General features: G+C 35.7%; 3 protein-coding genes across 3 annotated transcripts; all 3 read left to right on the top strand.

The window, feature by feature from the left end:
* Positions 1 to 3,010: 3,010 nt before the first annotated feature.
* Positions 3,011 to 4,044, top strand: LOC113720557 (double-stranded RNA-binding protein 3-like). The gene is made up of 3 exons (XM_027245320.2): positions 3,011 to 3,256; positions 3,627 to 3,852; positions 3,950 to 4,044. Exons 1-3 carry the CDS (start codon positions 3,011 to 3,013, stop codon positions 4,042 to 4,044), a joined length of 567 nt encoding a protein of 188 aa, XP_027101121.2.
* A 3,081-nt stretch (positions 4,045 to 7,125) lies between these two features.
* Positions 7,126 to 14,710, top strand: LOC113720554 (protein TAB2 homolog, chloroplastic-like). The gene is made up of 6 exons (XM_027245317.2): positions 7,126 to 7,210; positions 8,149 to 8,859; positions 8,971 to 9,040; positions 11,446 to 11,617; positions 12,381 to 12,524; positions 14,356 to 14,710. Exons 2-6 carry the CDS (start codon positions 8,369 to 8,371, stop codon positions 14,613 to 14,615), a joined length of 1,137 nt encoding a protein of 378 aa, XP_027101118.2. The 5' UTR covers positions 7,126 to 7,210; positions 8,149 to 8,368; the 3' UTR covers positions 14,616 to 14,710.
* A 1,682-nt stretch (positions 14,711 to 16,392) lies between these two features.
* LOC140005633 (uncharacterized) lies at positions 16,393 to 17,078 on the top strand. The gene is made up of 2 exons (XM_072046650.1): positions 16,393 to 16,486; positions 16,606 to 17,078. The coding sequence occupies exons 1-2, from the start codon at positions 16,393 to 16,395 to the stop codon at positions 17,076 to 17,078; spliced, it is 567 nt and encodes a 188-aa protein (XP_071902751.1).
* The last annotated feature ends 5,543 nt before the right edge of the window (positions 17,079 to 22,621 follow it).

The raw sequence follows: 22,621 nt of genomic DNA, 5'->3' as shown, positions 1-22,621 counted from the left end.
AATAAAAATATTCCTAAACCACTTTGTTTATTTCAAGAAAGCCATGCATCAACTAAAAAATAATCTCTAGTAATACTGCCACATCATAATGCTATATCCTATAAAAATATAAATTTGAAAAATAAAAAAGATATTTTCATAGAAATACACTTGCATGAATTTAACTCTATATGCTCAAAATTGATTTCTTATGAATTTTATATTTCTTTTCAACTTCTTCTCAACCCGTGTCTAAAATTTTAAATTGTCTTGATCATTATAAAAATCAATTTAAAATAAGCAAATAAATCATACACCGCTCTATCATAATCACAAAAAGTAAAAGATAAACAAAATTCAATTATTATAATTTACAAATGAAATAATACATAGTCATCCAAAAAAATGAGTAAGAGAGAATGCTAGAGAAAAGACAAAGAGACGAAAGTGACTTTCGTTTTTTTAAAATTTTTGAGCTCCATTTATTTGATATGTGAATTATGCATCAAGTAAGGGTTAATTAGTATTTTTATAATTACTAAGAGAGGTAAGTAATATTTTAAAAATCTCAGGGGTGTCAAGTCATATTAGGAGAAACCTCAAGGGAGGTTTCTGATATTATCCCTAACTTTTATCACTTTTTTGTTACAATAATTTTGTTCTTCCATTAAACTACCAAACGTACATGAATGTATTGCTCAGGCTTAGCAAATGACACGTTTAAAATCTTTAAGAAAATGGAATATTGATTGGGACAAAAAATTCATACCGGTCAATTTACTACAACTGCTAGAAGCCTTTTACTTTAAAAAAAAAAATGAGATTTTTATTAGTAAAAAAACCTTTACAATCTCCTTAGAAGATCAAGATTATGAGCTAGATTCTCGTACTACCAACAGGTATAAGAATACAAACATTTTGTTCCAGTTGGCATTGTTTGGATTATTATTTTTCCCCAAAACAATTTTACATTTTCTACATACATCAAGTTGTTACAGCATATTTTTCTACAAAATTTTCAGAAAATAGCAATCCAAACAAGATTCTTCATTAAACTAACAGATGTTTGATAGGTATAGGATAGAACTTAGAAATACTTGAATGTATTACTCAGGCTTAATTAGCAGATGACACACCTAAAAAGTGATCAAATAATAAAATAAAAAGGCATGCAAACTCGGACAAGAGATTCATGCGGATCAAATTGCTGCTATTGCTAATGGCCTATTTTTTTTCTTAACATGTGAGATTTTCATTACAATCTCCTTATCATTTTGAAAAAAAGTATTAGGTGATTTTCTATCTATTCTTTGCTCACTGTAATCATTCCCATATCTAGGCCTGATGACAGAAGCAACTTGCCGAGCTCAGAGCATCGGAAAATGCAAATAAATCTACAGCAAGATGTATGGAGCTAACGTTGGAAACAAAGAAGAAGCGAACAAAGAAGATGGATAAACTTCATCGTTTTTAATACTAGGGAACTGGTGCCTATTGGGATCATCTTCTCCCTGTCTGATCAGCTTCTTTTTCCTCGTTTGACAACCACATCAACTTCCACAAAGAAGCACCGTGCCTGATCACAGGCCAACTGTCCTCAGAGGGTATGAATTTTCCTTTTTTGTTTGTTTGTTTGCTTTCTGTTTCTTCCTTGCATGCATTTTTTTTCCCTCTGTAATCTGCATGGCGTTTCCAGCCAGGAATGTTAGATTAATTACTTGTTTTGGTCGCCTTCATGATCACATAAATGTAATATGCAAATAAATGTAACATTATACATTGTATCCCATACATATGAGAGGACAAATTAAGTACATGTATAGATAGGTTCAAGGTATTGTAACCAAAGTCATGTACCTAATCAGTGAATCATAAGATTCTATGATCAAAGTCATGAATCTATCAAGTGATTAATGAACTTATCTTTTACATTTATGAAACTTCACATAAATGAAGCATATAAATTTTTTACTGCGTATGTACATTCTTGAAACTACATAATAAGATTTATCTTATCAAGGAGAAGATTTACTGAGGCTTTTTAATGATCAATGATGGGAAGGGTCACTTATGCATCTATAAACTGGCTCTTGATCCTTCTTTTCACTCAATCAAGATTGTGTGTTATCCATCACTGAGCAAACATAAGTGAAGTAGAAGAGAGAAGATCAAGGCACTTGGGATTGTTGAACAACTCACAGGAGAGACATACTCAATGGCACGAAGTATGTCTTAATTTCTTATTCACGATTTACAAGTCTCGTATTCACAAGTCATCCTAATCTTATTTTTAACAAGTGACAAAAATAAGTCACACTCCTAGATTTCTTCATCGTTCTCTTTTCTCTATCCTCCCTTAGACCGTATCAATCTGGTTTTTATTATTTTGTAATTGATTTGGAGGTATGTTTTTTCTGTCATTGCATATTCATTTTTCTGCTTATATCTTCTTTTCGTCTTCTTTTTCTTTCCCTGGTGCTACGTACTACACTTTCTCCTCGACTGCCCCCAAAAGATTGAAAAACCAGTGCACTTTGTCTGAAATGAGATGCAGCAAAGGTCTTTCAAACATGTTAGGATCAGAAAAGCGCATTTTGTCTAGTTTTCTTGAAGTATCAGCTTTCGAACCTTCAGAAAGCTAGACCATGCTATGTGAACATTTGGGATTCTTTCCACTCGTTGAATGGACTACCAGTGAGAGCTTACTAGACAGAACTTTTGTTTGAAGTTTAAGATTTATGTGAAAGTTTAGAACAAATTTTTTTCCGTAGTATATATGGTATGCAATCTGTGCCTCTAGTTAATTCAGTGTGCTTTCCTAAACTGCTTATTGTGAAGTGTTACTTTGTTTTGCACTCGATTTCTCATTTCCCACGCCTGAGTTTGAGGTTGGCCTTGGTGTATATGTTGCTTAATTAAGCCTTAATTTGTGATGCTTGGGTAGTGCCAAATCACCTTTGCAATCTGTTATCGCTCGATCGCGATAAGTTATTGATGTTTATTGAATATTGTAGGTGGTTTACAATACCACATGTATAAAAGTCGATTGCAAGAATATACACAAAAATCTTGTTTACGGCCCCCCGTGTACACGATTGTTAAAGAAGGAGCTGGACATTCACCAAACTTTAGAGCTACAGTATTGGTTGATGGAAAAAAGTATGCATCTGAAGGGACTTTTCAAAGACGAAAGAGTGCAGAACATAATGCTGCCATGATTGCATTACAGAGTATCCAAAACAAGATGAACAATGATGGGTACCCAATTAATCCAAAGGTTTGTGTGAGCATCTCTGCTATATTTATTGAAGTGCAATGCCTTAGCCAATGAATGTCGTCTTGCTCATCTTGAATGTATTGTCATATGAAGTCTGAATGCAAAAGAACATCTGAATGAGCCTGACTGCTGTTTTTCTATTATGTATATGTTTCTTGCTTTTGTACTGTGTTAAGCAGTGCTTGCCCAGCTCTAGCCTTGCTTAAATTCCTGAAGCATGTTGCTGTAGCCTGGCCTTTTTTTTTTTTTTTGTGGTTTGAAGATTTACCAAATCTGATTTCCAATATCTTTGATATAATCCTTGTATGGTGAATGAGTTAATGCAAATACTTCCTTTGATATTTGCTTGATTGTTTTCCCTCCATGCAAGTCTATCCTGAATGAGGACACAACTCTGTGCAAGTCTATCCTGAACGAGTATGCTCTTAAGATGCACCTGGAGCATCCAGCATATTATACAGTTCAACCACAAGGCTTAATTCCAGTTTTTGCATCCACATTGGTTCTGAATGGTGTCAATTATACTGGAGGTAGAGGAAGAAAAAAGAAAGATGCTGAACAATTAGCAGCACGTGTAGCCATTTTACACATTTTAGGTACTTTCCTCCTCCTCCCTTATCTTCATCTCAAATTATAGGTTTCTTGTATTTGTGTTGCTTATGCATGTGTCTTTTGACTTATTGGCTTATGCAGACTCTGCAGATTCTGCATCTGCAACTATCACGTCTGAGACAATCAAATCCAAGTACAGGGACGTCAGAGCAGCCTCTGTTTTCCTCAAGTTCTAGGATTGAAGAAACAGAAAGAAGCGATGTTACTGAATTTTGTAATCAGAATAATCTTCGTTGGTTCGATTAATGTGTCGATAACAGGTTGACCTAATAATGACCCGATTAAATTCGAGTCATGTCAATATCTGTCACAAGCAATTTTTTTTTTTTTTTTTGTCGATACGATAGCTTCCTATACTATGGGAATCCTATATATATCCGTCACAAGAATCTTTTTTTTTTTTTTTGTCGATACGATAGCTTTCTATAGTATGAGATAACTCGAAAGGGACTGAACCACCACCGGATCAGACGAGTGCACTACACACCCACCTGAATTTTTTAACCAACCTGAATTTTTTAACCAAGACCACATTTAATTATGGCAAATTAGTGGGAGGCAAGATTTGAAACCGTATCTCCCACCCCACCAAGCCTTAATACAATGGTGGTCAGGCTATAAGAATCAGCATTCGCCACCTGAAAACTTTTAGAGAAACTGCTTTGGTTTCAATCAAAAAATTTGAATTTTACAATTAAATCTTTAGATGAAAATTGGAGTTTGCTCCCTCTAAAATGTCAGATCAAAAACTCAGTGAAATGCACATTTATGTAAATCTTGGTCCTTCAAGTCCCAACTCTCTATTGTTAGAATTTCCTTCTTTACTTTTTGAGGACTTCCTTCTCTTTAATATTGATATCTGTAAATTTAGAATAATACTTCAATCTAATTGAACTTCATGTTATTTTTTGATGTTTCTATAGAAAAAATATTCTATAACAATTTGATTTATGTGAGATAAAAAGATGATCGGAAAATGGACTCACGAAAAATTTCAGAATTTTTTGACAGAAAACTACAATCCAAAACGCCACCACTAATTACAAACTCTATGTTGTAACAAGCATGTGTTACCAATGTATAAAGCACACTTTAATAATAATATCTTATTTGACCTATGCATGAATATGCTAACATACGATTTGTGCTTGTTTGAAAAATAGATGTTTCCCAATATCATGATAAGAATGGCTAGGATTTTCGAGGAAGATGCTATGAGTTGTACAAGCAAAATAGAACTTGGAATAAGTTATTCAATAGTGATACTAACAGTAACAAATGCAATTGTAACAAATTAAAAAAAAATGTGTAAATCAACTGTAAATACTAATAATTTAAATCAAAATTAAATACAAGTAGTAGTTGGTCTATATTTATTTATCACTTGTAAGTCCTAGATAATTTGCTCATATTTGGTTGGATGCTATAATATCTAGATTGCTTATGCTTTTCAATTTAATGATTTGTAGTACTTTGTTATGCTATAAGTTCCTCATGAACTACAAGAAAAATAAAACAATGAGTTAGAAAATACAAAGAAATTCACCAAAAAAAATATTACTAGTAAAGAAAACTTGGAATGGAAGTGATAGCTGGTAGCATGCGAGGATAGGGAAAAAGGAAAAAAAAAAAAGAATATAAAAGAAGGAAATAAAATAGAGAAAATTTCATTAACAATGGTAATTTTGTAAGTTTTCTAGAATTCTCTCTATTACACTGGATTGTGAAAAATTAGATATTGACTATTGAAATTGGAAGTTAATTGTGTGAAATGTGATTTGACGACTATTGAGGGTGGAAAGTCAAATTAACACCTTTCTTAAATTTTACATTAAATGCTAATCCTATTTTGCATCATTTATGCTCTTTCTTAGTTGTAAATACTTATCCTATTGGCACCTCGGGATCAAAAACGAAATAGCATAGATAATCAATTCACTTATGGTAATAAACTAATCATACATCTATTGCATCATTTGTGCTCTTTTTAGTAGTAAATAATAATCCTATTTATACCTTGGGATCAAATTTAGGATAGCATATATAATTAATTCGCCAATGATAATAAATTAATCATACATCTAATCAATAAAGTATTGCCCGGTATGACACTTCATTTATAATTGAAATGTCACGACTTCAAGTCTTAAAAGGAAAAGTTAGGAATTACTGTTGATCTTAATTTTAAAAAATAAACAAAATTAATAATACATCTGGTGGAATTGATAGTGCAATATTGCACTATTAATTCCATTTTTTGTTATTTGCTTCTTAGTCTGTTAATAGAATTTTAAGTAATTCGAATTTCAATCAAAACTTCTTGAAAAAAAATAACATGACTTTTTTATTTTCATTGAGTATGTTTGGATAGTGGTTTATTTGCATTTTGTTATTACTTCATAAACACATTTTTTTAATAATCTTTTTATTTTTCTAACTGTCTTTTTTTCTCGCATATATTAGATCAAAACAATGTCACAGTCTTTTTTCAAAATATTATTCCAAATAATCCCCTATCGAAACACACTTAGGATTTTTGATACTCTTTTGGTGCTGTTACTCTAATTGCATTAAACTAGCAAGCTACCCATGACACTGATTTTTGGGAGGGTTGAGGTTTAGGTAGCATTTGAAGTTAATTTTGATTTTTTTTTCTTTTTTGTCAAATGAAATCAATCTTTGTTTTCCTTATTTTAGTATTTTTTTCTTTGGGGCCCAAAGCATAATTAGACATCCAAAATTTCTATAAAATATTAAGAATTAAAATATACTCTAGCTATCACTTTAATATAATATTTGGTATCTTTCAAATGCAATTTTACAAAATACACTCAACAATATTAACTTTATATAGTTAAGTAGCCTTTAAATTATAAATCATAACCTACTCTATTAAAACTATGAGCCGATCAATTTTTTCAAATTTTTAATTTAGTAGTTCTTTTCACCCTCATGTTGGTCTATTAATAAGAAGTATTTTATTTTATTTTTCTTGTTATTCCTAAGTGAGTGTATTTTGGACATTATACATGCACGAATGACTAGCAAAGTTTTTTTGTTCTTTCTATTTATAGGTAAGAGTGAATAACAAAATTTAGCATCCATAGTCCAAACTTCTTGTTCTTGTGTGGTAGGTTTTCAATTTGTCATACCTTAAGGGGTCCTCCTCCAGTTTATCCAAAACACAAGGGCGGAAAGTGCAAATAGCCCAACCATTTTAGGAGAACTACTTAATCTACAACTTCCCAACTGAAAAATGGAAACACAACGATTTCTCCACCTCACAGTCCACAAAAAGCTACTTCTCATACTCTTCTTCTTCTCATCTTCTCCTCTTCCATTGTGAGTCCCTCGCTTCCTCTTCATCCTGGATAAATTTTGTTTTCTTTTGATTCTGTTTACTGTTGATGCTCTCTTATCTGCATTTTTTTCTTATTTATTGTGTTGTTATTTAAGTTCTTATCTGATTTACTGTTCTGTTCCTATTGATTTCTTCTGAAGATGTAACTGTGTGAAAATTTGCAAGAATTGCATAACTGTTTGTTTCTGTAAGTTTTTGTATAGTTGGGATGGATTATTTTGTTGGGGGTTTTTCTTCTCAAGGAGATTTGCAGTTTAAATATATATGTGCCTCTCATTCCTGGTAACTAGGCCAAGCACACAGCTTTTTCTTCTTTTTTTTTTTTCCTTGTCAATGAAAGGAAAAAGGAAAAAAGAAAAAACTTAGGAAATTGCTGTATACAATCAACAAGGGATGAAATGGGATGAACTAGCATAAGAATTTTGTGCAGGGAATGATTAATAATTTTACAAGTTTATGTTTAATGGCCATCATGTGCTCTAGTTTAGAACTGCATTTGCTTTTAGCTACCAGATTAATGAAATAAGGGCTCATTTTGTCAACAGGATTAATGGTGTGAGATTATTCCTCTTAAAAGTGTGCATGCCGTCTAAAATAGCTCAAATCATACTGGCTTCCAGAATACGACGCTGGTGCATGCCCTGTTTGGTGGAAAGTCTGGCAAAGAATATCTAGGAGTAGAATTTAAGCCAGCAAAAAAGCTAAAATTCATGATTGAATAAAGGCTACCTGACTATGCGAGCTTTTAGTTGAACATGATAATAACTGCTGATTCTTGAGAATCCTGTTTGGTAAACCTTATGCTAGATTGCTCAAGAATAAGGTTCAATTTTATGCATGATGGATATCTTGTTTCACTATAATCAAACTAATAGTAAAAGCTAGTGTCGCTCCTATAAATGATCATTTATTTTTGCAGGTTGGCCAAACTTGGAGGTTTATCTTTTTATTTCCCACAAGGAGTTGAATGCCTTCCGAAGGAATTTTTTTGGGGGTTGGAAAATCTTTAGTGCACTTCTTGATGTAGGTTCTAGTTATGCATATGTTTAGCGGATGACAATCTACCAATTGTGTCAGTAGCCTGCCCCACTTTGATTTCTCCATTCATTCTGGGATAGTGGAAAATAAATTTCAATAGGATGTGTAGTTTAAGCATAGGCTCCGGGTCAATTACAAATCCTGCTTTTCAGCCATGCAAACTCAACTCAAATTTCAGTTTCCTCAGTAAGATGCCACTTCACTTCTTTCAAGTATCTAAGAGACCATCAAAAGATCAATATAGAACTTGTCGTTTTCCGAAATGCCCAGTTTCAGAGAGCTCAATATCTTCACCATTGGAAGCTGAAATTGCTGATGAAGGAGATGATCCAACAGCAGAATTACGTTATCTTGATCCAGAAGTTGATCCTCAAAGCATTTCAGAGTGGGAATTGGACTTCTGCTCTAGGCCTATCCTTGATATCAGAGGAAAGAAGATATGGGAGCTTTTAGTTTGTGATAATTCACTTTCACTTCAGTATACAAAGTATTTTCCAAATAATGTTATCAATAGTGTCACATTGAAGAATGCTTTAGTATCAATTTGTGATGAATTTGGTGTACCTCTACCTGAGAAGATCCGCTTTTTCAGGTAAATTGTCTGAAAAGTCAATGATTCTTCTAGTATTTAGTACTTTTTGATTTGCTGGATTTTGTCTCTCAGTAGTATGATAATGTTGATTGGTTATTTGATGATTTGTAGGTCACAAATGCAGACAATAATCACCCGCGCATGCACCGAGCTTGGAATAAAGCTGATTCCTAGTAAACGGGTGTGTATGATGTAGGTTAGATATCTTTATACTCCAGAAATCCAATTCAAGTTTAGCTTCTTAAATGTTTTTTTTTTACTATGAGACTCACCAGCTTCAAATAATTGCCCATTATTGATAATAAAAATGTATATAGAACTGTTATTGTTTAAAAGAATTTGCTATACTATTTGCAAACCATATTTCACAACTTTCTACTAGTAGCCAGTTTGAGATGCAAGAAGCATCTTGACATTCTTTAATGTTTGATGAATGGGAGTTAAAAGTAATCAGCATGCTTATGTTGGTAGAAGGAATTTGACAGTTTGCCCTGATTAATGATGATCGTTTGCCATTCTTTTGGAACTATCAATAGGTTTTCTGCTTAAATTCATTGCAGTGCCCTCAATTAAAAAAAAAAAAAAACTTTCTCAATAAAAAAAGTTTAATAGGAGAGCTGAAGAAAAGAATTGTGTTTGAGAATCATCTCTGCTTAAAAGTTTTGTGGAGGTGTACTCTTTGGTTTTTTTAACTACTATTTTACCTTCTTTTCCTTCAGATCCGTTTTTTTCTTCAGCCTTTTTCTTTTTTTTTTTTTCAATAAACAGTTTGATTGCTCTCAAATCAAATTGTTTCAAGAGATTTGTTTAGCAGCTTTGATGATAGTATTGCTACTTTAGTAATTATGCTGTTTTAGATAAACCAAGAATTAATAATCATATTTCAGCTACAAGATGCAAATTATTGCCTTTTTGCTTTTGGTAAGTAGCATACAGCATGCATTTTAGTAGTGATGGGGAGAAGAGATGCAGTCTTTGAAGGTACTTGGGTTTTGCCAGATTTTTTGGAGACACTTTCTAAACTTTTTACAGTTGTTCACACCACAGAAAAATATTTTTTGAATTTAAAGAGACTCACCATTGACGGACAAACTACTGCTTAAATATTTGTTGTAAGTCATGAAGCAATCATAATGGCATAATATGATAGACTGCAATCCAGCAGTATACATGTACTACTTTATAGATGGTTTCTCTTTTTTCCAGCATAGAAGTATAAGAAGAAAATGTTGATTCAAGTAGACCTCATACAGGCCTTTGGTTGTCATACAAAAAGCTTATAAGTTAGTTAAAGAGGCAAGACTGTTGAATATGAGAAGACACAGGATCATGTAGAAGGGGCTGGGTTTTGAAATGATGCTGTGTACAATTCCCCTGAGCTGTCTTTTGTGACCTTGGGTTTCTATTAGAATTATATTATAGAGAATCTTGTTGTTAGATAATGCATGTTATTTTGCTATACTTCAGATGAACATCACTGATATGCAGTTTATGAGTTGTTGAGCAGTTAAAAATTTTCTTGTCATCTTTTTGTCTAAGTGCACGGCGTTACCATATTTCTTCCTTTGTATAAGCCTTTCCTTAAGACCCTATATCAGACATATAAGCAGTTCCTTCCTGTTGTTTTTTAATCAAAAAACTCTCACATGTTTGGATTCAGTGTTCATACCTTGAGCAGATTTGCAGGGGATACTTTCCCTATTTGAGTTTAGAATATTTTTGGCTGTTTCATAAAACCTTAACATATTAGTCAAAAGTTTTGTTGGACTTGAATCTAATCACGTCTTTGGTTTTCGTGATTTCCAGAGGGCGAGTTGCTTAGACTAAAACCAGGTCTACCTTATAAGTGAGGTTAAATGGTTTTCAGTAACCATTTGCATCACCAAATGGATCATACATGCACAGGGGATAATCTGTTGTATGTACAGTTGAATAATGTTTTTACTCAGGAGGAGGTCATCTTTCTGATGATTTGGTCTCCCTCTCTGACCTGTGATTGGATGCCATCCTCCTTTTTTGGGTAAACAATTACTAATGATGTTGTGAGTATTCTGGTGTCAAACGTGAACCTTAGAAACTATTTGAAGGAATCACATTTTTGGTGTGTGAAATGCTAAAAAGTTTATCGAGCTTTAACTCATATGGTAATGTTCAGGAGGCTGGGCATAGCATAATGCTAGAGTACAATGAGCTTCCGTTGCCAGAATGAATACTAGTAATGCTAGACTGAAATGAGCTTCTGTTGCGAGAATGAACACTAGAAATCATACAAGCATCATATAGGAATATAGCAGCAAGTGTAATTTCATTACTTTCTGGCTGCCAACAATACAAAAGATATTAGTATGTTTCCGTAACTTGCTAATGCAGTGCATTTTATGTAGCATGGACACATATTTTATGGTGATCAAATGTAAAAGATACTATCAATTTGGTCCAATTTTTGTGTTGTGTCTTTATGTTTGTATTTCTAAATGCATACGTCACTGAATGCTGTATTTAATTTTGAGATAATTTTTTTCCACTAACGTATTGATCCTTTTTACCCAATGCTAACATCTTTTATGTTTTATTTGCTTCTTTCAGTGTTTATCACTACTTCTTTGGCTTCAAGAACGCTATGAAACTGTTTATATGCGTCACCCTGGTTTCCAGAAGGGAGCTAAGTCACTTCTTGCACTTGATAATCCTTTTCCCATGGAACTTCCAGAGAATCTCTATGGAGAAAAATGGGCTTTTGTGCAATTACCATTTTCTGGTAAGTACAAATTCTGAAATTTTGATTGAATTTTGTTTCCTTGGATGTAATTTGTTCTGTCTAAGTGCTACCTTGCTTTTCTTCTGGTAGTCGAAGCCCAACCCAAGTGGCAGGGGCAGTTTGCCAAGATAAAAGGGCTCCTAGATTCTTTTCGAGTTTAGGATGTTAGGTGAGTTTGGATGTTAAAGGGGAGATTCTTTTCTGAGTTTGGATGCAGGGTAGAACTGGATAAAGAGTGAAGGGAACACAGTAACTAAAACCTAGTTGTCATGCTTAAGGTTTTCTAGAAATTAGTCAAGAAATCACTCCTTAGAAGAGATGGTTTTAAACCAAGTCTGGAACTGAGTTATTTCTACAAAAATCTCCCCTCTAAAATGAGCTCCATTAAGAGTGAAGGCATACACTGTATTGCCATTAGTTGAAATTACTTCACTATAAAGTAATTATAAGTATTACATGAGATTGGATAATTATCTGACTTGGTTTAACCTTTCACTATTTGACTAAAAAAGGCCTACTATACAACTACATAACCTAACCTAACTTAAAGAGGTTCAATTGAATAAGTAATTAATTTGTGTTCAGACCTTTGGCTTTAGTTTTGGGGTTAAAGAGCTGAGTCCCAACAGATATTTTGTGGACACTTCATGTATTCTCCATAACACTCACAGTCTCTCTGCTATTCATCTTTTTCCTTCCTGTTAAAAAACTGGTCTGACTTTTTACATGGTAAAAGCGTGAAATTGTTGTTCTCTTGTTGCAGCAATTAAGGAAGAGGTGTCATCCTTAGAGAAAAGATATGCTTTTGGTGCTGGTCTAGACTTGGATCTTTTGGGGATTGAAGTTGATGACAAGAATTTGATTCCTGGACTTGCTGTTGCAACTTCACGTGCTGTACCATTAGCTGGTAAACTAATCAGTTCTGAGATTACAAACTTGTCAAGTCCAATTACTTCTGAATTATTTCCTGTAACATGTTAATTATGCCTCCTGTTCGAGAGCAATAGTCGTGTTATCTGGCCAGCAAACTGCAGCTTTTTGGTCTGAGGTTTATTCTGTTAAGCATGTAGAAATATGTACTCACAGCAAAAAAGGGTAAAAGTATTGAAAAAATCACAAAATCTGCAAATGTCACTAATAATGTCAAACATTCCCCTGTAACAGGCCTTCCACTTTACATGCCCTTTTAATCTCTATGTTCTATCCACTAAGGAATGGAACTGCCAGGGAAAACTTAGATACCAGTGCCTGGATTCGGCATCTCATCATCTGAGTAAAATATGATCAAAACCGTTAATCAATATTGGTAGATAACAACAACAGAACCACAAATCTACAAGCAAATTAATGATGCAAGTGCAGCTGGACTGGTAGTAACAAATATCTGCATATATTAACCTCTAGAGGTCTAAAATATCTAGAGGCCTTCCATTCTTAGTCTGGATAAAGAGGTCCTGTCATATTACTTATTTGCAGAAATTGTTATTTCAATTTTTCAAAATAGAGCTAGCATGTTATAGTAGTCCAATCACATATATATAGAACTTTTTGCGTCTCTCTCTCTCTCTCTCTCTTCTTGTATCCCAACTTTGTAGGCATTGAACACCTTTCCCTTGTACTGTTCTGCTCTTTAGCAGTTCTGCTAATGGCTATATTTTCAAGAACCACGATTCTTCTGTATGCATAGTTAGGTGCCAAAACTGCCTAACAAGAGCTAATTAGGTCGAGCAGAAAGTTGCTTAGATCCCCTTACTTCTCTCCCGTACGTCCCACCTTACCCACAAATGGAGATCAGAAATACAGTGTCTCAGAGGAGCTTGAAGCCTTTAATGCCTTGTCCTGTTTACTTCACCCTCCACCTCCTCTCTCAGCTGCTTTTTGTTTTCTTTCTAAACAAGCCTATTCTGCAGCCTGGTTTTAGTACGTGTAACTTTTAAGCATGCCTAATGTGGTCTTTGAGATAGAAAATGATGTCTGGATCATTATAAAGGTATTACATACACAGGCTAAAGCAGAAAGAAGATGATTATCTGTAGGGAGTAAATGTTATACATCAAAATATCTTATTATTATGAAACAAAATAAGTTGTGAATCACTATATCCAATAACAGAGTTACTCGTTGAGCTTTTGACATCTAAGAAATTCAAGATAGAAAATAAGGTTTGATTGCTCACTGGAGCATTGCCATAACGTCCTGCTGTTAAACAATCTTCCCTTAAATTGATGCTTATACTTAGCTTTCAAATATAGCTCAGGATCAACTACCCTCAGTATGCATCTTTAATGTTATATAATTGGCTTTTTGCACACTTATATTATCTCTTAAACAGGTCTTATAATGAGCTGTTCTTCATCTAGAATACTCCAGAACTTAACCTGGAAGCAGCTCATCCCCTCTTTACATCTATTAACTTCTGCCATATTTCCCTCCCCTAAGTTTCAGAAGTTTGTGTAGAAAGTAGATCATCCTTGGTTGTCCAGAAGTGTTACTTGAAATAAGGGTCCATCTTTGCGCGTTATATTTCCCTCAGGTCATCTTGTTCGCATTGTCTTTGGATAAAGATTTTGGTTTCTGTGGCTTGTTTAAATTTCACCTGTTTAGATAGTTCTTATATCTTACCAAATAATTTAAGCCAACAACACTTCATGAATTCTCTGTTGATACCAGCAAAAGCAATGCAGTTGTATCCTCCTAATATGCTTTTATTCCATTTCTACTCTTACAACCTTCTGCAGCATGGATGAATGGCTTAGAAGTCTGTTCAGTCGAAGCTGATCTTGCTCGAGCTTCCTTGATTCTATCTGTTGGAATCTCTACCCGGTACGTTTACGCCACCTACAAAAAGACACCTGCAACTACAAGTGAAGCTGAAGCGTGGGAAGCAGCAAAGAAGGCCTGTGGAGGCTTGCATTTTATTGCCATTCAAGATGATCTAGATTCAGAAGACTGTGCTGGATTTTGGCTCCTATTAGATTTGCCACCTCCGCCTGTATAACATTCGCTTAAGCAATATACAATGTACTCGTACAAATTTTTGGCAGTATAATGTTTTTTGGACCCCGATGCTGAAATGAAAGAGATTTTAGGGAATTTTTACAGCAATGCATTCATTAACTTGATGAAAGGGTAAAATAAGGAGAAGTTTTTGGATAGAAATAGAAGAGAACTTGTTTGGTTTTTTTTTCCCCCTTTATTCATGTAAGAGAAGCTTTTACCATTGAGCAAGCTGAAGCTTGGGAAGGAGCAATGAAGGATTGTAGAGGCTTGCATTTTCTTGGCACTAAAAATGATTGGATTTTGAAGACTCTAGATTGAAGCATCGATTGAAGTAATCCAAAGACATCAAGTTGTAATCAGGAAACGTATTTGAAAGCTTTAATGTTGAGAATTATATAGCAGAATGACATAATCCAAGGGCATCGGATTTTTATTAGAAAATGCATTCGAGGGCGCTTTGATGTTGAGAATTATAAAGCACCATAGATTGTAATACCCACAAGGGACATAAAACATAAATATACATGTATGTGAAAAACTAACATCATGAGTTTACAAATAGAGAAAGGATTAATCTATTCTAGATTAATAGTATATCATACGATAATGAGTTTTAATATATGACAATCAACAAAAAATTTATGTTATAAATTTTGCATGTGTGTCATGGATTCGCTCGTATTAGTGTCTATTGTATAGGAAAGGATTGGCAAAGAAAAAAAAGGTTACACATGTTATTCCAATAAACAAAAGTCTCTATGGATTAGGTGTTTTGGAAGTACTTTTATGAGTTGGAATTGCATATTTGAATTTTTTTACTGTAGATGTATGTTTGACTTATTTTTTGAGTTTTCAGAGTGTGTCACAAATATCGCTCCTCCTCTGAATTTGACCCCACATCACCATTGCTTTCTCTCCTGTCACGTGTTTCCTCCTCTTCTTCCGGTCACTTTCTCTTTTTCCCACCACTCTTCCCCTCACTCACTACTTCTTTCCTCCCTTATTCTCTCTATATTCCCCTGTTTTCTTACACCCCCATTCCCCTTTCCGATTTGGTTGCTATGTAGTCCTATGACAAGATCTTGGGGGACAAGAGAAAGGAAAAGGGAGAAATTAGATGGGAGAAGAGAAGTAAGGAGGAAAAAGGTGGTAAAGGAGGGAAAGAGTGGTGGACGAAAACAAAGGAGAAATAGGAGGTGGTGAGAGAGGTGAAAGAAGGAAGACGAGATGGTTGGGAAGGCACGAGGAGGAAAGTGGAGGTGGTGGGAGAAGGAGGAGAAATAAGAGGAGGAAAGGACGGGAAAGAGGAGGATGGAGGTTGGAGGTGGGGGTGCTTTTGTAAAGTACATTTGAAGTCTTTTTGAGATATTTTTAAGATGCATTACTATAGACTTGTATTTGAAAAACTAATTAATCTATACAGACCCGAGAAAAAAATCCCTCTCTAGGATGAGAGCATCTCTCTCTAAGATGAGAGCGTGGCCTCCTCTTCAGTAGGAGTTAGGAAAACAACCCAAGAAACATAAACTCAATTCCCTCCAGCCCCTATCTCTGTAGTCATCAGTAGTTCATCCCATTCACAACCAAATCATCTCTTACTAAAATTTTTCCCTAAACTCTTTGATTTTAAAACCTTCTAATCTTTTATCATCTAGGCTTTGGATTTAGTGTGCAAACAGCTAACTCTAAAATTTGGTTTCCTTTTGGCAGGTCGGTACAGTAGCAAACTCATCGGGTGAGGAGTTCGAAATACCATTAAATATCTCACCATAATCATGGCTGATGAACTTGTGGAAGTGTTTGATAGATTTGATCTGTCCAACAAAGAAAGCTCAAGAATTATCCTTGATGGTGTTGATGAGGGCATAGGTAAGGAGAAATGTAGGAAAAGTCTCTTTGGTAGAATAATGGGAGAAAGAATTGCCAGTTTCACAGGATTGAAAAACTTTGTCAACCAAGTGTGGGTTTTCCAAGGAACACGGTGGCAGTTGAACTAGGGGCAAATCTGTTTCAATTCAACTTCTCCGATGTGATGGATATGGAAAAGGTGCTGAATGGAAGACCATACACAATTGACAACCAACTCCTCAACATCAAGTTGTGGGTAGAAGGCATAGATCGCCAAATGGAGGCGTTCCAATTGACACACATCTGGGTTCAACTATGGAACCTGCCAATACATTGGCTTACAAAGGAAATAGAGATAAAGATTGGTGGTACTTTTGAGGATTTGGAGGATATTATCATCCCAATGGGTGGCAGCAAGGAAGGGAGACACATGAAGCTGAAAGTAGTAGTTAACACTGGTTGTCCCCTTTTAAGGGGAACCGTGGTGAAATTAAATGGGCAGAGCATCTGGGTGGATTTTAGGTATGAAAAATGTCCGAATTTTTGCTATGGTTGCGGATTAATTGGGCACAGTGACAAATCTTGCAGTCTCAAATCAGGGACAACCAAGTGAAATTCCAAACCTCAATATGGGGCATGGATGAGAACTCAGACTAAAGGAGCGTCCCCAAAAAAGAGAACAAAGTACCGGTCAAATGTTCCTAGAGATCCAAAAGAGACGATGAACCTTGCTGCCCAGAGACTTCTGTTCGAAGGAGACTACATAATTAACCAGACAAAAGGTTTGGGCACCAATACACTTGACAATGGTGGACTGAAGGTAGTCAAACAAGAGCGGGAAGATGACACTGTCTTGTCAGGGAAAGAGAGGGAACGAAAGATCCAAAATCAATTTTCAAATTTGGCCGGGCGAAAAACAAGTCAAGTAAGCCCACTTCTAAAAACACAAAAAAAAAAAAAAACAAGAATAGGGTAGGAGGGCTCAGGGGGAAGTCAGAGGTAACATAAGTCCAGCCCCAATTTGTAGCCTGGTCCCAAAAAGTTCCCAAAACAAGGAGGATTTAAAATAGGACTCAGTGGAACATATGTATATTTTGGATGAAACCAACGAGAAGGAAGGAGAAAACACCTCTCTTATGAACTTAGTCCTAGAGCCATCAACAGCAAACCAAGGAGTAATCAGACAACAACCTTCGGTCAAAGAAATGGAAAGTAAAGGCAGAAGAAAGCAGATCAAGGTAGCTAGGAAAGATGGCAAAGGGCAACAAGGACAGGTGGTTAGAATACCTCTCTCAGATATTGACATGAACAGTGAAATTCCAACTGCAGTTGCAAAAAGAATATTATCAGAGGAGGAGGAAGAGGACAACCACATGCAAATTCATGGGGTCATGGCTAAGAGATGTAAACGGAAACAAGAGAGCGATAGTAAACCAGAATCTGAGGTCATGAAGGCCAGTCTAAATTGGTCTCCCAAGTTCACATGAAAGTTGCAGCGTGGAATTGTCGAGATTCAGGGAGCTCATTGACTATTCCCTGTCTTAAGGAGGTAATTCACCTCACTCCCCTAATATTATCTTCATATGTGAAACAAAAAATCAAAAAAAATTTTTGAATGATTTTAAAAGGAAAATAGGATATGAGGAGGTTTTAGTGGACCCTATTGGTAAAGCTGGAGGACTAGCAGTGTTTTGGAAAAATTCCACTAAGGTTGTTAATGTTTTATCTACCCCTTTTACCATTGAACTTCTTTTGAACGCTGACAATGAAGCTGGTAACTGGTGGTGCATTTTTGTTTATGCTAGTACTGACGATAAAATCAGGAAAAAGCAATGGGATATTTTGTGTAATAGGAACAAAATCTGGGGTAATAATAAAATTATAATTGGGAACTTTAATGATATCACTTCTAACGAAAAGAAATGGGGGGGGCAGAGTACGCCCCAACTGGACCTTCTCTGACTTCAAAGATTTCATTAACAAAAATGAGTTGCTAGATGTTGGTTTTAAGGGCCTCCCATTGACTTGGAGTAACCTTTGGGAAGGGGAGGGCGAGATAAAACAGAGACTGGACAGAGCTCTTGCAAGTGTAGAATGGTGTGAAAAATTCAAAGATGCCAGGGTGATTCATATTGAGACTGAAGCATCTGATCACAATATCATCCTTTTGGAGACAGAGCCTAGGGTCAAGAAACCAAAAAGAAGATTTCATTTTGATCCCAGATGGCTCCAATACAAGGAAGTGGAAGGCCTAATCCAAGCGGCATGGGGTAAAAATCAAGTGGGGTCTAGGGGTTTTAGAATCAGCAGGAAGATTACGCAATGCAGAATGACCTTTTCAGCTTGGAGCAGATCGTTGAATTGACACAGCAAGAAAGAAATTAAAAGGATCAAAGAGGAGATACAAGCTACAAAAACCAGGCATGGGAATAACAATAAACAAGCCATTAAACTGCTTAGGAAGCAGCTTTCTGATGCCTATAAGCAAGAGGAACTTTTTTGGAACCAAATGGCTTCAAAATGGGGACAAGAATACATCATATTTTCCTACTTGTGTGAGTGGCAGAAAGAAAAGGAACAGAATATCCAGACTTGAGAAGGAGCAGGGAGGGTGGTATACAACTGATGAGGAAATAGGGGAGGAAATTGCTCAATTCTACAACCAACTCTTCACATGTTCGAAGCCTTCAGAATTTGATGAGATATTAAATGGTAATCCTGGGACTATCACTGAACAGATGAATCTACAACTTACCAGACATGTAATTGAGAAGGAAATCAAAATTGCAGTGTTTTCCATGCACCCAAACGAATCCCCTGGCCCAGACGGTATGTCCCCTGTTTTCTTTCAAAGGTTTTGGAATATCATTAAAGTAGATGTAGTGGACACTATCCAAGGCTTCTTACACACTGGTTTCCTCTCTAAAGCTATCAATGAGACCCTGGTCACCCTTATTCCTAAAATAGACAATCCCCTCAATCTTGCTCACTTTAGGCCTATCAGTTTGTGAAATGTTTTTTACAAAATCATTTCCAAAATTCTTGTGAACAGACTCAAACCCTTTCTTAACTCTTGCATTAGTTACTCCCAAGCAGCTTTTGTTCCAAATAGGCAAATATTTGACAATGTCATAGTAGCTCGCGAGTACATGCACTAGCTGAAGTCAAAAAGAGAAGGGAGGGATTGATACATGGCTATTAAGTTTGATTTGTCCAAAGCCTATGATAGAGTCGAATGGAAATTTCTTTATGCCATTCTCAGTAAAATGGGGTTTGCCCTTTTGTGGATTAGATGGATGCATGCATGGCTGCCTTTCCTATGTGTCTTGCTCTTTCAATGTTAATGGTGTTAAGCGAGGGTATGTAAGTCCATCTAGAGGGATTAGGCAAAGAGATCCCCTTTCCCCGTACCTGTTTCTGCTCTGTGCTAAAGGGCTCTCTAACGTCCTAAATAATGCTGTCAGAAACAAACAAATCACAGGAGTCAAAATTGCAAGACAAAGCCCCTATGTTTTCCATCTATTTTTTGCTGACAATTCCCTTATTTTCTGTAAAGCTAATGGTGATGAAGCAGGACATATAAACGAAATTTTAGAGTGCTATGGAAAAGCGTCTGGGCAACAAGTTAACATTAACAAATCAGCAGTCTTTTTCAGCAAAAATACAAACGGTAGAGAGAAGGGGGAGGTGCTGCAGAAGCTAGGAGGAATCCAACAGGTTTCACAAAGGAAGTACTTGGGCTTACCTTTAGTTGTTGGAAAGTCCAAAAACAGTGTGTTCAGGTTCATTAAAGAAAATATGATGTCTAGGATCCAGAATTCGAAAGGTAAACTTTTGAGTAATGCAGGGAAAGAGGTTCTACTCAAATCAGTAGCTCTTGCACTCCCATCCTATGCTATGTCAGTGTTCAGACTATCAAAGAGCCTGTGCAAAGAGTTAAGCGGGATGATGGCCAGATTTTGGTGGGGAAATGATCAAGGGGAAAAAAGAATGCATTGGAAGAAATGGACTGATTTGGCGGATAGGAAAGAGAATGGTGAACTTGGGTTTAGGGACTTACTTTGCTTTAATGAAGCATTGTTAGCCAAACAAGTATGGCGGCTTCTTACTTGCCCCAATTTGTTGGTGAGTAAAGTTATGAAAAGCAAGTACTTTTCTAAATCTAATATTTTCGAGTCCAAAGTAAAGGCTAGAGCTTCTTGGATTTGGCAAAGCTTGCATAGTTCATTAGAGATGCTAGAAAATGGGGTGTGGAAGCAAGTGGGGGATGGGACAACAGTGAAAATTTGGAAGGATAGATGGAGAGAATGCTCAAAGACTGGGAGAGTCTCCTCCCCAAAACCGAATGGCTGCCAACTGACCAAGGTTAGCAACTTGATTAAGGGAAAGTAATGAAACAAGGACATCATCCAAGCACTTTTCTCAAAGGAGGAAGCGGCGGTCATGCTAATTCCTCTAAGTGTATTCCAAAAAAAAGACAGATTCAAATGGAGATACGCAGCAAATGGTTACAACTCCACTAAATCTGGGTATGCTAGGGCCAAAGAGAGAATCAAGGAGATTAGAAAGACGAATAGGCCGCAAGTAAACTCCAGCACAAACAAAGAAAGATCCAAGGTCTGGAATCAATTGTAGGGACTGAACATCAAATACAAAATTAAACACTTCCTGTGGAAATGTCTCCATTGCATCCTTCCAACTAATGAGAAAATTTTTAGTAGGACGGGCAAGGGAGATCCTCTTTGCAAGGGCTGTGGGGAAGAACAAGAAACAACTGAACATGCTTTACTTCAGTGCAAGACTAGAGAGCTGGCATGGGCAACTTTTCTTATTTCATGGGACGGTATCAAAGATAATAAGTGGAACTTTTGGAAATGGTGGGAACAAATGCAGGAAGCCAGAGCAAGGAAATATGGACTAATTACTTAGAATATTAGCAAAAAAAAAAAAAAAAAAAGTCGGACACTTATTATTCTGACAAGAGTGTGGTATCAATCTATTGGTGCGGGGCGGACACCTGACACAAATTTTTTTTTTTTTTAAAAGATGACAGGCTGCCGGGCTGCAAAAGTTTTTCTTTGATTGGCTGCCGGCTTTGTAGCCCGACAGCCAGTCTGCAAAAAGTAAAGTAAAAAATAAAAAAAAAATAAAAAAACCTGACTCATATTCATAAATCAACAAAAAAGGAAAAGGCCGGTGGAATCATATTCATTGGCTGGCGGACTCATATTCATGACTTGTTCTCTTCGTCACCGATACAGAAATTAAGCAATTTTCACCAAAATGAGCAGCATGAAGATGTTGCTTTTTGAAAAAAAAAAAAAAAAAAAGAAGCTGCACGTTAGACACATAAGTCTTTGTTTCAGTTTTTCCACACTTCCATTTTTCATTATTTCTTTTTGGTCGCATGATAAAGGGGACTGACCTCAATATTTATTTTATTCTTTTCTTCTATTATGGGGAAAGGATGGAGTTTCCAACTCTCATCCATTAACACCCTATGCCGCTTCATATATATCAAGCTTTCATGTTTGTGTTTATAAGAGAGGGAAGAGAGAATTAGAACGTTAATCCATGATCAAGAATTTAAATGAACAAATCGGTTGTCAATAAAAAAAATGGTTTCTAAAAGGGGGAAAAGAAAGAAAGAAAGAAAGAAAAGAAATCAGTTTATCAAAGAAAATTTCATGAATTTCACCCCTAACCCTGATTAAACTGAAACATCCATCTGAAATAACATGTCGGACCGAACTTTTGGCTATCTAATTAAGTGCTCTCTTTTTCTTTCTTTCTTTTTTTCCTTTTGACTATATATTAAGAACTTAATTATAATGTAATATTTCTAAGTATATTAATTACTACTACTATATACTTATTGTGTTATATTTTGTAGCAAGCAAAATGATTGTGAGGCTCTGGTGTATTTGCACGGGATAAGTCAGAATTGATAAGGCAGCAAGCAGAAGCAGAAGAAGGCAGTCAGGGAGTGATAAATCATAAATGATAATTAGCTGCTTAGCTGAAAATGGATGGCTTGTTTTAGCTGGTAAATTTCTTCACACGCCAGACTTGCTCCCCTTGGAAACTTAATTATCATATAGATACCACTACTACTAACTAGTTACTAGAGTAAATTTTCACCAGACTAGAGTCCGC

The sequence above is a fragment of the Coffea arabica genome, chromosome 1c (assembly GCF_036785885.1).
Source record: "Coffea arabica cultivar ET-39 chromosome 1c, Coffea Arabica ET-39 HiFi, whole genome shotgun sequence".
Classification (NCBI taxonomy): domain Eukaryota; kingdom Viridiplantae; phylum Streptophyta; class Magnoliopsida; order Gentianales; family Rubiaceae; genus Coffea; species Coffea arabica.
This window is presented reverse-complemented; position numbering and strand designations above follow the sequence as displayed.